We start from the raw sequence: 16,456 nt of genomic DNA, 5'->3' as shown, positions 1-16,456 counted from the left end.
ACTTGGGGCACCATACTGGACGCTGGGGATCAAAGCTGGGTCCGCCACAGGCCAGGCAAGTGCCCTCCCTGCCACACTACGGCTCTGGTCCCTGTGCTCACATCTGTCACGGGCCTTCTGGGTGAAGAGACAGAAAGAGCACAGGTGGCACCGAGGCGGGACAGCTCACGTCACCTTGACACAAACCAGAGAGAGGCTAGGAATCACGCCTCCGACAGAGCGGGGAAACAGCCAGGTGGGAAGGAGACTCCGAGATGGTGCTCTCGGGGCCGCACCACACGGGGCCAGACTTGTCCTATGCTCTCCTGCTGGGACGCGGAGCCAGCCTCTGTGCCAGGGCCCGTCATCTGTGTCACCAGGCGATGATGCCTCAAGATATCGCTGCCTGCTCGTTTCTCGGTGGTGACGGCCCTGAGCCCAGGGCTCCCCAGTGCAAGCCAAGTGCTCCACTGCTGAGCCGCCCCCCTGGCCACACTAGGTCCTGCTGGTGCCGCTGTCACTGTGGCCATGATTCTTTCTGCCATACCTGGCAGCACTTGAAGAAGCATGTTCAATTCCTCCACCCTCTTGGAGAGCCTGGCAAGCTACCGAGAGTATCTCGCCCGCACGGCAGAGCCTGGCAAGCTCCCCGTGGGGAATTCGATATGCTAAAAATAGTAACAGCGAGTCTCACAATGAAGACGTTACTGGTGCCCGCTCGAGCAAATTGATGAGCAACGGGATGACAATGATAGTGATATATGTGTGTGTGTGTGTGTGTGTGTGTGTGGTGTGTATTTGGGGTCACACCCAGTGATGTCGGGGTTACTCCTGGCTCTGCACTCAGGAATTACTCCTGGCGGTGCTCGGGGGACCCTATGGAATGCCAGGAATCAAACCTGGGTGGGCCCCATGCAAGGCCAACTCCCTACCCGCTGTGCTATCACCCCCAACGCCCCTACGAAGACACTTTTACAGCTGTAAAAACGCCGTGCATTCCTCTGTATTCAAAATATTTGCAACTTGGGCCGCAGGGGCATGGCAGGGAGGGTGGCCGCGTGCACACTGCAGGGTTGAGACTCAGGCCGGGCGAGAACGCAGGGCGCCGGAATTCTAATAAACACCCGAGAAGCGAGACCCACGCCCTCTACGCCCCTGCTTTCGGTGAGCCGAGTGCGGTTCGTGGCGCGGAGAGCCCAGACGCTTACCCCCGGGCCTCCTCCTCGTGCCCTCTGCCCTTCTGGATTTTAATCCACTGCTCCAGCTGCTGCATGGAATTCGTTCTCTGCAGCGCGCGCTCCGCCTCCGCGTGCAGCGGCCCGGGGTTGGGAGGGTTCCCGCCTCGGAGGTCTGCCAAGCTGACGTTGACCGTTTTGCTCTCGAAACTATTCACGTTGACGGGCCGGTAGTGCCCGGTCTGGGCCGGGCAGGCGGCCCCGCCGTCATACTCAGACGCCAGCGAGTTCAACTTGACGCTGTTGATTTTCGTTAAGGGCCTCTCCTGGCCGTCCTTCTGAAAGCCGTATTTTTCAGCCTCGAGCGCCTTTTTTTCCTCGTTTCTGCTCAGTTCCCTGTTCTTCTGGTTGTTCTGGGCCTCGGGCTTGATCAGTACTCGGTGATTGGGGATGTTATTGATTTCTTTCGTTGACGCAATTTCCGACGCGACCTTGTCTACTCTGAAATCAGAGAAGGAAAATCAGAGTGAACCCAGCGAAGAGAGACAGTTCACTTCCGGGATTCAATCTAGGGAAGCCATAAAAAAAAAAAATATACCCTGGACTTGACAAACAAACAAACAAAAATACCCAACACACCCCCAAAACCCAACAGGCTCACAGCGTCCAGGCCTGCAGAGATGCCCAGTGTTGGGGGAGGGAAAGCCCAGCCCGCCAGCAGACGGGGCGGGCAGACGAGAAGAGAGAGCCAGAGTGATGAGTGCTGAAGGGGACTGTGACATATTCTACACGCGATGGGGCCACTGGGCACCGGGGAACACAGGCTCGCCCGGGGCCAGGAGGATGAGCCCCTTTCCAGACGAGCTCATGGGGGGCCTGGTTGTGGGAAACTGACACCCGGGAAACTACAGTTTGAGGCTGTCAACGTCCCGAGCCAAGAACATGGACGCGTGCAGTCGGCCCCCCCGCCTCCGTCACCAGTCCCTGTGCCCAGCTCCGAGGGGCTGGAATCTGGTGCCAGCAGCCTCACTGCTCACCGCTCCAGCTGCTCTATCTTTGGGACCCTTGGGAGGAGCATGGGTTTTCCTGAGACCAATCGCTTCCAGGCTCTGACATGACCAAGCCGAGAACTGCCAAGACTATGCCACTCTGGGTGGCTGGCAGGGGCGGTCGGCCCTCCGGGCCTTCGTCCCCAAGGGCACCCCTGTTGGATCTCCGCGGGGGACGCCTGCATCTGCTAGTGCTGCGTCCCCACAGCAACCCACACGGGTGGGAGTCGGAAGGGGGAGAGCAGAAGTGACGACACGGGACTGGCTTCCTGAGGAACCCCCGAGGCCGGGGCCGGCTGGGCTGTCAGCCGCTGCCCCCAGGTGAGAAACAGGTTCCTCTGGAGCCCGGGGCACATTGACTCGGGCAGGTTATGTGGCCGCTGCCTTTGGAGAGGAAGTCAGAGCCGATTCACAGCCAAAGCATATTTATCCTTGCGAAATGAGGGGTGGGTGGTGCTTGTGGTTTTAACGCTGAATATCAAATACACAAAACCAGATATTTTAGACTCGGTTATCTTTATCCCAGCTACAGGGACTATTTTAGATTAGAACCACACTGCCTCTTTCCCTCCCACCCTCTTCATGTTTTCCAAAGCCTTGTCATTTAAGGAGTGTGACAGGAAAAGGTCACGTGGACTGACTCCTCTCCACATGCAGTGAAACGGACCTGGAAATGTATGTAAGGTAACATAAATAACGCAGAAAGCTCAATTCAATTGGGGGAAAAAAAAAGTGACATCTCAGTTATTGCAAAAGATGCCTGGAAAGACAGAAAATGAAAACAACAGGCCAAAGGGCCAAGATGGAAGATGCTTATCTCTCTTTTTTAATGGATAGAAGATTATCTTTTTTGGGGGGTGGGTTGGGTCATATCTGGCCGTGCTCAGGGCTTACTCCTGGCTCTGCACTCAAGGGGTTACAGTGGGGATTGGGAGACCATATGGGACGCTGGCAAGGCAAGCCCCACCCACTGTGCTATCTCTCTGGCCCCTAGGAGAAAATCTTTTTTTTTTTTTTGCTTTTTGGGTCACACCTGGCGATGCATAGGGGTTACTCCTGGCGGTGCTCAGGGGACCATATGGGATGCTGGGAATCAAACCTGGGTCGACTGCATGCAAGGCAAACGCCCTACCCGCTGTGCTATTGCTCCAGCCCCGAGAATGATCTTTTTAAAATGTCATCAATGATAACACCACAGGAAGGGAATTATGACACCATAGCCCAGTGCAAGTTTAAGGCTTTTGAAGAAACAAGCTCTGTAGTTTGGGCTGATGTTTTATTTCTTAGGTGGGATGTTCTGATAAATTTTACTAGTCAATGTTCTGGCCATGCAGCACCGAGAGCTGACTCCCTTCAAAACAGGCAAACAAAACCTCGTTAGGCTTCTGAAATGATTATGAGAACTACTAGGCAACTTCCACTTGGACGATCACCACGAACAGGGCGAGAGAGAAGTAGCCACAGCTGGAAGTGGATAAAAGACAGGATTTCTGCAGGGTCAGGGTGAATGACACTGGCAGGCCGGGGACTAACAACTGCCCCAAAGACAATGGGAACAAAGACACAAGACAGGAGCCCTGGTCTTCAGCAGGAAACAGGAAAGGAAGGAACGCCAAGGCAACGGGAGGGATTCGGTCCCTCGGGATGAGGGGAGGGTACTAAACTGGGGTAAAGAGTTATGCACGAAAGCACATCAGTAACAGTCAGGCCTGCAAACCGCAGTGCCTAAGGGAGAGAAAATAAGATGCCTGCCATAAAGGTCACTGCTGGTGAAGGCATGGGTCCTGGGACACTGTGTGCCTGGAGCCCAGTCATGACACCCAATCACGAGTAACTCTGTAAATCATGGTGCCTCCACGAAAAAATAAACATTAAATAATAAACTAAAAAAAACAAACAAACCCTGGGGGGCTGGAGTGATAGCACAGCAGGTAGGGTGTTTGCCTTGCACGCAGCCAAACTGAGTTCAATTCCCAGCATCCCATATCGTCCCCTGAGCACCGCCAGGGGCGATTCCTGAGTGCAAAGCCAGGAGTAACCCTTGTGCACTGCCAGGTGTGACCCAAAAAGAAAAAAAAAACCCCAAACAATTCTTTGCTACCAAGCACAGCATACCATCCCAGGCTGAAAATGATTATGGCCCCACAATCAGCGAACAGGTCGCCGGCAAGCAAACCAGAGAATGCACCGTCACCTTTATTACTCAGCTTAGAAATGATCGTATTGCGGAGTAGGGAGCACAGGAAAAGAAAATAAAACATAAGCAGAACTTCCGAGATAAGTATAGCGTACAACACTGAAATGATCTGGAAATGGAATGTTTTAGTTATTACATAAATTTCTATGTTAGAAACTAATCCTTCCAAAATAGGACCCTCAAGTTAAAACCACTGAAGATTTTAAATCATTTTCACCTACATCCTGCCTTAGGTCTAGAGTGCAAATCATCTCAGCTTTATGTTTTTTTTCCACGTCATTTTCAAACGTGGAATTTCAATAGCAGATGTATCCTTGATTAGCTTCGAGTCTAGAATATGCACAGGGAAGAGCTGCTTCTTTCTTTTTTTTCATTCTTTATTTTTTTGATTTGTTTTTGGGTCATACGTGGTGCTGTTCAGGACTCAATCCTGGCTCTGTGCTCAGGAATTACTCCTGGCGGGCTTAGGGACAGTATGGGATGCCTGGGATGGAACCTGGGTTGGTCGTGTGCAAGGCAAATGTCTTACCCACCATACTATCACTCTGGCCCTGAACTGCTATTTTCTAAGAACAGGGTCCAATATCTCTATATGAATGGATATTAAAATGATTATCTGGGGGTGGAGCGATAGCTCAGCAGGAAGGGCATTTACCTTGTACGCGGCCAACCCAGGTTTGATTCCCAGCATCCCATAGGGTCCCCTGAGCACCGCCACGAGAAATTCCTGAGTGCATGAGCCAGGAATAACCCCCGAGTATGGCCGGGTGTGACCCAAAAAGAAAAAATTAAAAAAGACTCATCTGTTCGAGCAGGGAAAAAAAAGAAAACTATAAATAATTTTAACAGTACATGTTTATATTATCACGGACTCTTGTCATTTCAAAAGAAGGTGAAACTCATCAGGAAGTCGATATACTTATAAGTACCGGAGCTGCTTTCTAAAAACACTAATGATGAGACTAAGAATTAACCACAAAATGCCGGAGGGGGAAAAAGAAAAATCCACCCATTTCACTATAATTTTATAAACTTCAAAAACTTGCAAGGTAAAATTTAAACCACCAAGAACTTAGCGGTGCGAGTATCAACTCTCTTGTAAGACTTGGGACCGTTAAGGAACCGCATCTTCTGTAGTTTTACGATAACAATGGGGAGAAAAAAAAACAAGAATGTACTTACCGGAAGTTAAAGGTAATTCTGCAAGAAGAAAGAACATTCAGTGGGTCTGTTAGGGTTCTGCATTCGCCCGGGGATGCTGACAGGTGAAGATGGGTGAGAGGAGGGGTGGGAGCACATGCGGGTCCTAACTAAGAGCACGGACTCCGCACGGAACGCGAGCAAACCCTCGCTGGCCGGGGGCCGAGCGGTCCCGCGTCCTGCCTGCTGCAATGACCCCGTGCCATGGCACCGGCTGGCTCTGGCGCGGCGCCCCGGGAGCCGGTACCTTTTCACGGGCTCCGTCTGGACCAGGGCGGCGTCCAGCATGGCTTTCATCCACAGCTCCATCTCCTTGCCTGTGTCGGTGCAGAAGTAATAGGTCCGCATGTTTGGGTGGGCTGCCTGGTGGGAAACGGCACGGTCACTCTCAGTCAAGGCACGGGATCTGCGGAGGGAAAAGCAAGGTCAGAGCCTGCCCGGGTCCATCAGCCGCTGCTCTACCGAGACGCCAAGGCAGCCAACAGGGGTCTTCTAGAGGGAGAGAGAAAAATGGAGGATTTCAGGGCCCGGGGTGATGGTACAGCAGGGAGGGCGTTTGCCTCGCACGTGGGCAAGCTGGGTTCGATCCCCGGCATCCCCTATGGTCCCCTGAGCACCGCCAGGACTAATTTCCTGAGTGCAGAGCCAGAAGGAACCCCGAGCATCACTGCGCGTGACCCCCAAAAAATAAAAAAAAAAAAAAAGCGGGGGGGGGTGGAAACAGATGATTACCAAAAAATGATGCAATCTTTTTTTTTGGTTGCACCCAGTGATGCACAGGGGTTCCTCCTGACTCTGCACTCAGAAATTACTCCTGGCGATGCTCGGGGGACCTTGTAGGATGCTGGGAATCGAACCCAGGTTGGCCGTGTGCAAGGCAAACACCCTCCCCGCTGTGCTATTGCTCCAGCCCCAATGATGCAATCTTTATTTATTTATATATTTTTTGCTTTTTGGGTCACACCTGGCGATGCACAGGGGTTACTCCTGGCTCTGCACTCAGGAATTACTCCTGGCGGTGCTATGGGGACCATATGGGATGCTGGGAATCGAACCAGGGTCAGCCGCGAGCAAGGCAAACACCCTACCCGTTGTGCTATCGCTCCAGCCCCTCAATGATGCAATCTTAACAGAGAGAAATATTGAGCTTTGTTTTTCAAATATCAGGGCCACACCCGGCAGCGCTGGGCACTGACCTCGGGGGCCAGCTCCCCAGGGGCCGGGACGGAGAGCGACAGAGACCATGAGGGAGGGAAGAAGGGAAGCATGGGACTTCAGACGGGGCTGCTGGCCGAGCGTCTGCTCTAGCCCTCATCAACACCGATGCGCACACACGAAACCGTCACCGATGCCCCAATGCTCTTGTGAGTGTTTCCTCCTGAGCGTCAGGGCCAAAAGGGGAATGACTGGGTTCAAGACACACAAAGAGGGGGTCGGTCGAGAGCCCAAGGGCGAACGCAGGAGGCCAGGTTCGATCCCCAGCAGAGCCACGTGTAGCCCCCAAATACAAGAGCCAGGAGACAAGGAGGGGCTACGGGCCGGCCGTGTTGCTGGTTTCCCTGCTGCAGAGGAACAGAAAGAAAGAAAGGGGGTGGAGGGGCTGCGGGCACGGGGTGGGCAGGGCCAGGGAGGACCAGGACGCACAGAATCCCGGAGGCAGGTGACAGCGGGGACAGGGTCCCGGAGGGGGCGAGCATCAGGGCCGCGCCAAGAGGACCAAGTGTTCTGTCAGTCGCGGGTGACGCACTCGTGGCATGCCAGGGGCCTCGGTGCAGAGCGGATCCCAGGGATGTGCCTGGCGCCAGCCCCGCACTCCAGACTGCTCCACCCACAACGCTTCCACTTCCGTTTCTCCGGGTTTTATTTTCTCTGAATCAGACACATTTCCATAAATACACCTAATAAGATGAGCACTGGAGCACTGTCATCCCGCTGCTCATCGATTTGCTTGAGCGGGCACGAGTAACGTCTCCGTGGTGAGACTTGTTGTTACTGTTTTTTTTCTTTGTTTTTTTTTTTTGGGGTCACACCTGGCAATGCACAAGGGTTACCTCCTGGCTTTGCACTCAGGAGTTACTCCTGGCAGTGCTCAGGGGACCATATGGGATGCTGGGAATCGAACCCGGGTCGGCCGTGTGCAAGGCAAACGCCCTACCCGTTGTGCTATTGCTCCAGCCCCTGTTGTTACTGTTTTTGACATAGCAAATATGGCACAGGGAGCTTGCCAGTGCAGGCGGGATACTCTCGGTAGTTTGCCGGGCTCTCCGAGAGGGACAGAGGAATTGAACCCGGGTCGGCTGCATGCAAAGCAAAGTCCTACCTGCTGTGCTACTGCTCAAAATATTTATGTAACAAATTCTTGACCACACAGGAGAGAGGTAAAACTATCTAGGGAAACAATTTCAAGGAAGTACCTCAAGGGGCTGTTGACAGAAGGGAAGGCACCTTCTTTGCAGGTGGCTATGGGTGCAAACCTGTCTTGAGTTCCTAGTAGCACAGTCCCCTAAATACTGCCAGGCCTGGCTCCTGAGCACAGAGCCGGGAGTGACCTCTGAACACTGCAGGGAATGCTTCCGCTGTCCCCTTCAAAAGGACTCCCAATAAGGCTCCCGGTTCTTAAAACGAGGTGAAGCGGCTGCCTTACATGTGGTCCATCCCAGTTTGGAACCTGGCACCACATGTGGTCCCCCACCCAGCACTGCCAGGCTCTGAGCACAGATGAACTTGACCCAACAATAACCCCCCACATCAAATTAAGAACAAACAAACTGAATCCAGCAGGAAGGGTCACTGGGCATCCTGGATGGGGTCTGGAGCAATAGCCGTAGAAGAGCGGGGGGGGGGGGGTGGTGGTGGGGGGGAGCCAAGGCTCAACCATAAACCAGACTCGGAGACTCCCCAGCCCCACGCGCCACGCGCCAGCACGCTAACAGGAACACCGGTTTCCCAGTCTACTTACCACTACGACAACTGCAGCATCAACACCAGCAGACCCATAGTGAAAAGAGGCTCATAAATTCACAGGAGACACCACCACAGAAGGAAGAATTTGAAAAAGAAGTTAGTGCTGGTGCCACAGCTAAAACTACAATCACACCAAAATATTAGCGAAAATGTTCTCAACGGTTCTGATCACTTTCATTTTTTAGGAGTCTTACAAACAGCAAAACGCCCGACCAACAGGGCAAATTTAGTGAAAAAGTTGATGAACAACAACAAAATCTTTTAACCAAAACAACAGCATCATCATGGTAAATAGTTCTACACAGGAACTTCAAGAAGCTACGTTTCCGGTTATCCCTGTTGAACTTGGCACTGACGTCTAGTTCAGGGGAGTAAAGCGCAGGGCCGTGATGACACCGCAGGCCCTCGCTCAGACACCCACGGCACAGGGCGGCCCCTGAGCACCCCCCTCCACCGGATGCCCCTGCCGCCCTTCCTCCTCCACAGCCCGGGCACGTCAGCCGGGTGTGCAAAGCAACACAGAGACCTCTTCCCGAGCAGCCTTCGGGAGCACCCGGGAATGAAAAATCCCTCAGCGACAGCACAGGAGAGACAGTCTCGGGGGAAAGTGCTTGTCCTGCGCACAGTCGACCCAGTTCAATCTCCAGCACCACATCTGGGTGCTTGGGCACCTCCAAGGATGCTCCTGAGCACAGAGCCAGGGCGATGCCCAAGCAAGGCTGGGTGTGGGAACTCCTCCACGCCATCCACCCCAATATTCTCCCCCAAGTACTGGAAGGTCATGAAGTACTCAGACCCATGATCATCATGGCAAATAGTCTATAGGGTCACAAATTTACATGTAAGTTGTCTATACTATTCTTTTTCCACACATTTATTAAGAAAAAACCCAAACACTGGCTGGGAAGACAGCCAGTGTTGCCTTCCTAGGTTTGGAGAGCACACGTTTTGTATGTGAGAGTCCCAGGTTTGATCCCGAGCACCTTATGGCTCCTGAGCACTTAGCTGGGAGTTGCCTCCAGAACCAACAGGTGTGGTTTGAAAACAAAAACAACAACACAATGAACCAAATTTCCTAAACAACCAGACTGCCATTCACAATAGATTTTTAAGTGGAAAAATGATTGCAATAGAAGTAGTTCTTTTACAATAATCTAAAGACTAACACCCATTTTTCTTTCGTATTTTTTTTCTTTTTGGGTCACACCCGGCAATGCACAGGGGTTACTCCTGGCTTTGCACTCAGGAATTACTCCTGGTGGTGCTCAGGGGACCATATGGGATGCTGGGGATTGAACCCGGGTCGGCCGTGTGCAAGGCAAACGCCCCACCTGCTGTGCTATTGTGCCAGCCCCTAACACCCATTTTCAATCAGTCTAAAAATATGACTATCACTCTAGAGAATTAAGAAGAATGACTTCCTTACCTTAAAAGCGTATTTGCGATTGATGTGATCCTCGGAGGAAAGCAGAGCAATCTGAAAACTCGGCAGCAGGATACTTCCCAAGATACCTTCTTCTTTTTCATCTAAAAAATAATTTTAAATCTGATTTAGAATATTCTCAAGGAATAAAAGACAATTTCTCAAGACATAATGTGACCGAGTGAAAAGTTTTGTATTCACAAACCAAACGAATTCATGCATGGAGCAGGCAGCTCCTTGTTTTAAAGGGGAAATATGAAATACCCTAACTATACGTATTCTTTACCTGAAAAAAAGGCACGATGACATACGATACTGTTAATATTAATATCGCAGAAATGCAGCAGCTCTGTACCACACTGAGTATACGTGTGGTGGTTTCTTTACTCATGCATTATTAGGCATTTGCGTTGTCTCCAGGTTTTGGCGATTCTGAACAGGACTGCAATGGACACAGGAACGCAAATGTCTTTTTGAATGACTGTTTTTGTGTTCTTGGGGTAGGTGCTAAGAAGTGGAATTGTTGGGCTCGATAGGAGCTCGTCTTAATTTCTGACAAGTCTCCATGCTGTTCTCCAGAGGCCGAGCAGACGGGGTTCCCTGTCACCACACCCCGACCGGCACTGGCTGTTTCCCACCTTTTGGATATATGTCATTCTCACTGGTGCAAGGTGATATCTCACTGTCACTTGGGTTTGCATTTCCTGCAGTTGACTATGTTTTCTAACCTTATTTAGAACACCGTGTTTTTTGTTTTTTGTTTTTAATTTTTTATTTTATTGAATCATCATGAGGTAGTTACAAGCTTTCATGTTTGGGTTCCAATCTCACAATGATCAAGCACCCATCCCTCCACCAGTGCACATTCCCCACCACCAATATCCCAGGTATACTCCCCCCACCCCTTTTCCCACCCTCTGCCTATGTCTGTTGCAGACAATATTCCCCATACTCTCTCTCTACTTTTGGGCATTATGGCTTGTAACACAGACACTGAGAGGTCATCATGTTTGGTCCATTATCTACTTTCCGCATGCATCTCCCATCCCAACTGGTTCCTCCAGCCATCATTTTCTTAGTGATCCCATTCTCTATTCCATCTGCCTTCTCCCCTCCGCTCACGAAGCAGGCTTCCAGCTATGGGGTAATCTTCCTGATCCTTGTATCTACTGTCCTTGGGTGTCAGAACAACGTGGTTTACAAAGTTACTCACAATACAGTTGCTTCAGGCATTCAACGTTCCAACCCCAACCCCAGTGTGGCCTTTCCCCCCCCACCCCACTGTCCGCAGCCCCCCCCACCCCCAAGCCTGCCCCCCTTAGCAGGCACAACATCACTTATTTGATATGGCTTATTACAACAAAAAGCTACGTGGAATAATAAAAAAAATAGTCCAGTAAGAGGAAATGTGTGAAAATTGTTACACCTCACAGAGGGGTGATTAAAGTCATTGTTCGAGGATTTACCGAGCTGTTTATTGCTGGCTGAGCCTTCTATGTGACTGCTTTTGTTTACTGAGCATAGTGGGCGCCTATGCTCCTTTCCCATCTAATCTGCAGTGCTCCCACTGGGCTGGCGGTATTGTGGAGTGTGGAGCTCTCTGCAGAAGGTGAGGCGCTGAGAGGATTCTTCCAGCTGGGCCTCTACTGAGATTAGTGGCGAAGCTGGGAGGCCAGGCCGTTGTTTACGCGGTGGGGATGTGGGTTGTGTCTGTCAGGCTTCTGGCACTAACGGGGTATAGTGTGTGTGTGGGGGTGCGTGTCTGCCCGGCCCCAGAGAACCGTGTGCCGAGTAGTATCATCGGCTTGGCGTCTCTTCTGAGAAGAGCTGTGAAAAGCTGGGCTGTTTGTCTGAGAGACACTTTTTTTTTTTTTGCTTTTTGGGTCACACCCAGCGATGCTCAGGGGTTACTCCTGGCTTTGCACTCAGGAATTACTCCTGGCGGTGCTTGGGGGACCATATGGGATGCCGGGGATCGAACCCGGGTCGGCCACGTGCAAGGCAAACGCCCTCCCCGCTGTGCTATCCCTCCGGCCCCCTGAGAGACACTTTCCTTAAGCTCAGTGGCCATCCGTATGCCTTCTGCGAAGTGCTCAGTCAGTTCCTCTCCCTCTTTCCCAAGGGGTGTGAGCAAGTTTGATGAGTGCTCAGCCTTGGATAGGAGCCCTCTTTCTCTCCGGGCTGTGGCGAGTATTTTCTTCCACTCAGTAGAGTGTCTATTTTATTTCGGTTTATTTTTATTCCATTTCTTTCACAGTGTAGAAACTTTTTTTGTTGTTGTTGGATGTAGTTAAATTTGTTTCACTTTGCTCTACTTTTCTGAGCCAACTGACATGGAATCACTGAGGATGTCTCTGGGGACGCTCTCAGGTGCTTCCACGGTACGTTTTACGCGTTCGGGTCTAATATCTAAAATTAGTTCACGGCGGCCTTCACTTTCCCTACCCGCCTGACCAGGTAACTTGGGACATTCCGACCGAGACTCTGCCCCCTGCCAAGGAACGCAGCGATCTCCCCCACGCCCGCGCTTTGGGGTCTGGAGACCCCAGGCCCCTCCCGCGCGCCTCACTCTCTCCCTGCAGCAGCGGCCTTCACTTTCCCTCCCCACCAGGGTGTTAGGGGCGTGGCCACACGTCAGGGGGCGTGGCCTCAAAAGGGGCGTGGCCTCCTTCTAGAGCCCCGGCCGCAGAGTTTTTTTTTAAATTCTTTTATTGATTCACCATGTGGAAAGTTGCAAAGCTTTCAGGTTTAAGTCTCAGTTATACAATGCTCAAACACCCATCCCTTCACCAGTGCACATATTCCACCACCAAGAATCACGATATACCTCCCCCCTTCCCCCACCTCCCCAGCCCCCCGCCCCGCAGGCATGTGTAACTGGTAAATTTCACTTTACTTTCACTTTACTTTGATTACATTCAATATTTAAACAAAAAATTCACTATTATTGATTTGGAGTTTCTCCCCCCTAAAGTCGATCTGCTGAAAAGAAAGCGTTTGGTAATTTGTTTTCCATTGCTGACAATGAAGAGATATGAGGTCAGGAGGCCGCACCAGCAGCAGCATAGTTTTGGATTTCTGTATTTTAGTATTTTAGTAACTAAGTCCAGAGAAATGTCAAGGCCGCAGAGTTTTTTCCCACTCATTGCATTGTGCTTTGGCCATAATCGATACACTCTATTCCTCTGAAGAATACCCTCGTCATCTTAGTCACTATACGTTAACAGTCGACTGACCTAGCCTATCCCAATCTTACAAAAACCGTCAGTGAACACATCAAGCTGCACATAAAGTCCTTTGTAAAAAGATCTAAAATTAGTTCAACTGGAATTAATTCTTTGTGTATGATGTGAGAAAGGGGTTGGGATTATTTGAGGGGTGGTGGCAGGGATGTGGCTGCCGGCTTTCCTTGCACCAGGAGTGTCTGCTTCGCATGTGTGAGGCTACGACAGGTGTCCTTTCTACAAAGCAGTTCTGTGGGCGCGTTTCCGGTTTTCCCGACTCTCCAGGACGTGCACTTCCCGGGTGCTGCTCAATAAACACCCGCTGGAAGGATCGGGACCCACAGCGAGCTCTGCCGAGAGGTCCAGTGCCGGCCAGTACTTGGCCATGGCGGGATCGCTACTTGCCACCGCCCTGTGGCACGTCACTTGTTCCCGTTCTACTGTGTCCTGTCTGGGAGACGCGACTGGCCCGTCAGAGAATCCTGAGTGTCCCCTGCACGTCAGTGCCCTAACGGCAGCACAAAGCAATGGTCCCTCATCTCGGCGGGGCACCAGAGCAGCAGAGAAGGGGGAGGGCGCAAGTGCGGGCGGGCAAAGTGATGGACCGTCCCTTGCCCCTGCTCCCCGATGCCTCAGGTGACCCCATTGGGAAGAGAAGAAACAACCCCCTGGAGTGTCAGGCTCAACTGAGTCACCCCTCAAAAACCCAAGCTTGTTTTTTTTTTTTGCTTGTTGGGTCACACCCAGTGATGCACAGGGGTCACTCCTGGCTCTGCACTCAGGAATTACCCCTGGTGGTGCTCGGGGGACCATATGGGATGCTGGGAATCGAACCCGGGTCGGCCACGTGCAAGGCAAACGCCCTACCCACTGTGCTATCACTCCAGCTCCCCAAGCTTGGCTTTTTGAGGGGTGACTCAGTTGAGCGTTCATGGAAATCAGATAGTTTTTCATTTAAATTCTGACGTTTCCTGGTGCCCAAGAGAGAAAATAGATTATTCTAGCTCTCTCCGGCCGTCTGAAGCGGCGGCTGGGTGAAATGGCGCTCCTGCACTTCTGCATTTTCTGCTCTTACATCCAATGTGCCTGGGGAACTGGCCTCGTATTAATGCGCTGGATATGAGATGCCTCTGCTTAATAAAATGCAATCTGATTCTCAACGTGGCTTCTGAACTCGCTTCTGCTTTCTCTTCCAAAAAGCAGTTCTTCTATTTTGTTAAAAATAATGAGCAGTACCTTCCCATGACTAATAACCAGGATTTTACTTTATTGCTGATTAACTTGACGGCGTTTCTTACAGAAGTAGTGGTAAACATTTTCTCGATCTCAATTTAAGGCTTTAAATGGTCTATAAATAAACTTAAAAGGGGAGGAAAGGAGAAATTATGAGCTTAGAAATAATGCCTAAGTTACAGCTCCCGACTTTCTGAAAGAGTGGGAAAACCATTATGGAAAATTATAGAGTAAGCTTGGCATTCAGCTGAAGATAATACCACAAGTGCAGCCAAGCCAATATCTCTAGGAAAAAAAAATTTCATCAGTTTGGTTAATTCAAAATCAGCGCCCACCTCGACCACGGTTTGCAGCAGGAGAAAGGATGAACGCTAGCTCACATGCGGATATATGTCATGCCGATTGAGAGACAAGACCCAAATCTTGCCAGCTTGTGGTACATAACCATGATGTGAATTAAAAAAAAAACAAAAAAACCAAAAGGACAAACAAAAAAAAACTCCCTAATGATCAGTTATAAGATCTTGCTACACATTCTAGCAAAGTTGTAAAATGTTTACTTATGTGTTGACAACCTAATTTTTTTTTTCTTTTCGGTTCACACCCGACGATGCACGGGGGTTACTCCTGGCTCTGCACTTAGGAATTACCCCTGGCGGTGCTCAGGGGACCACATGGGATGCTGGGAATTGAACCCAGGTCGGTAGTGTGCAAGGCAAACGCCCTCCCCGCTGTGCCATCGCTCCAGCCCCAACAACCTAATTTTTTTAGTGATTGTTTCCGACCCGATTTTTTTTTTTTTTGCTTTCTGGGTCACACCCAGAGATGCTCAGGGGTTACTCCTGGCTTTGCACTCAGGAATTACTCCTGGCAGTGCTTGGGGGACCATATGGGATGCCGGGGATCGAACCCGGGTCGGCCGAGTGCAAGGCAAACGCCCTCCCCACTGTGCTATCGCTCCGGCCCCAACAACCTAATTTTTTTAGTGATTGTTTCCGACCCGATTTTGAAGGAGGAGGAAGGACTGAGCTTCCTTGTGACCATGGGAGCGTACTGGCGTGGAAAGTCTGTGTTATGTCCGTGTTATGCCCGTGTTCCCTGGGAGGCACTGACTCCGGGGGGTCTCAGAGACCCCTCTGGCACAGGAAAAGGTTTCTGTGACAGAAAATCATGCCGATCAATATTTTAACCAGTTTTTTTTTTCTCCCAAGAGTTTCTATGATATCATCCTTGGAGCAGAATCGCAGACTTGCTGGAGGTCAGAGAATGCTTTCACTTCCCCTGCGCCCGGCTCGGCAGTCAGGCCTGAGTCCTTCCACACCGTCCCCAAGCATCAGGGGACAGTGGGGGGACCGTTATAAAACAGACAGGGGAGGGTCACAGTAAACATGCTTCTTCCAAGGGGGGTAACCCCCAGCACTGCTCGGCCCCCCTCAAGCAAGCGTGTCCCCCTTACCACCCCCCCACCAGCGCCAACTCCTTCGAAAAGGGAAGACCAGACACTTCCTTGTGAAATGTGTTACTCGTCCATATGTCACAGAGTAATCTCTGATCTGAAAGCCTGAAGACCTTTTCTAGGGACTGGGCATGAGGTGACCAGCAGGCTGGCCAAGGGTCTCCCGCAAGGGAGGTTTTGATCCGTCAGGTGCGGAAGTCAGGAGAACAGGAATCGGAGCGTCATCTGCAGAAGACGGTCGGACTCCAGCCACCACACTGGAAGCCCCGAAGTCCCGTGCTGTCCCCCTGCCCTCCTCAGCTGTGCCCCGGACACAGACCCCCTGAGGTCACACGGACTCACCTCTGTAATAGAAGAGGCAGAGGTCAGACAGCACGAACCAGCGTTTCTTCCACAGCCTCATGCCGCTGCTGTCCTGCACCAGGCCAGAGAGTCCCAGGGTTATTTCTTCACTTCAGAGCACGGTAAAGAATCACTTAAATAAAGTAAGCTTGACTCCCCGAGGGGCGGGATGGTAGTTACAGTGGGGAGGGCGCTCGCCGGACACATGGCTGAG

The 16,456-nt window shown here is 51.3% G+C and overlaps 1 protein-coding gene across 12 annotated transcripts in view; it reads right to left on the bottom strand.

The window, feature by feature from the left end:
• PLEKHA5 (pleckstrin homology domain containing A5) overlaps positions 1-16,456 on the bottom strand; it is a 205,309-nt gene that overhangs the window by 65,515 nt on the left and 123,338 nt on the right. For 9 of the 12 annotated variants that reach the window (XR_008626951.1, XR_008626952.1, XR_008626953.1 and 6 more), the window contains 5 exons: positions 16,243-16,315; positions 9,991-10,091; positions 5,848-5,963; positions 5,583-5,600; positions 1,188-1,655 (listed from right to left, as the gene is read on the bottom strand). Coding sequence is in view for 9 of the 12 variants with exons in the window: in XM_055118299.1 (XP_054974274.1) it covers positions 1,188-1,655; positions 5,583-5,600; positions 5,848-5,963; positions 9,991-10,091; positions 16,243-16,315 (776 nt within the window). In the remaining 3 variants the exon portion in view is untranslated. The remainder of the gene's footprint in view (positions 1-1,187; positions 1,656-5,582; positions 5,601-5,847; positions 5,964-9,990; positions 10,092-16,242; positions 16,316-16,456) is intronic. The other 3 variants (XM_055118300.1, XM_055118302.1, XM_055118304.1) reach the window with 1 other exon arrangement.

This window comes from Sorex araneus, chromosome 10 (genome assembly GCF_027595985.1).
Source record: "Sorex araneus isolate mSorAra2 chromosome 10, mSorAra2.pri, whole genome shotgun sequence".
NCBI lineage: Eukaryota > Metazoa > Chordata > Mammalia > Eulipotyphla > Soricidae > Sorex > Sorex araneus.
The sequence above is the reverse complement of the archived record's forward strand: the minus strand, read 5'-3'. Positions and strand labels throughout refer to the sequence as shown.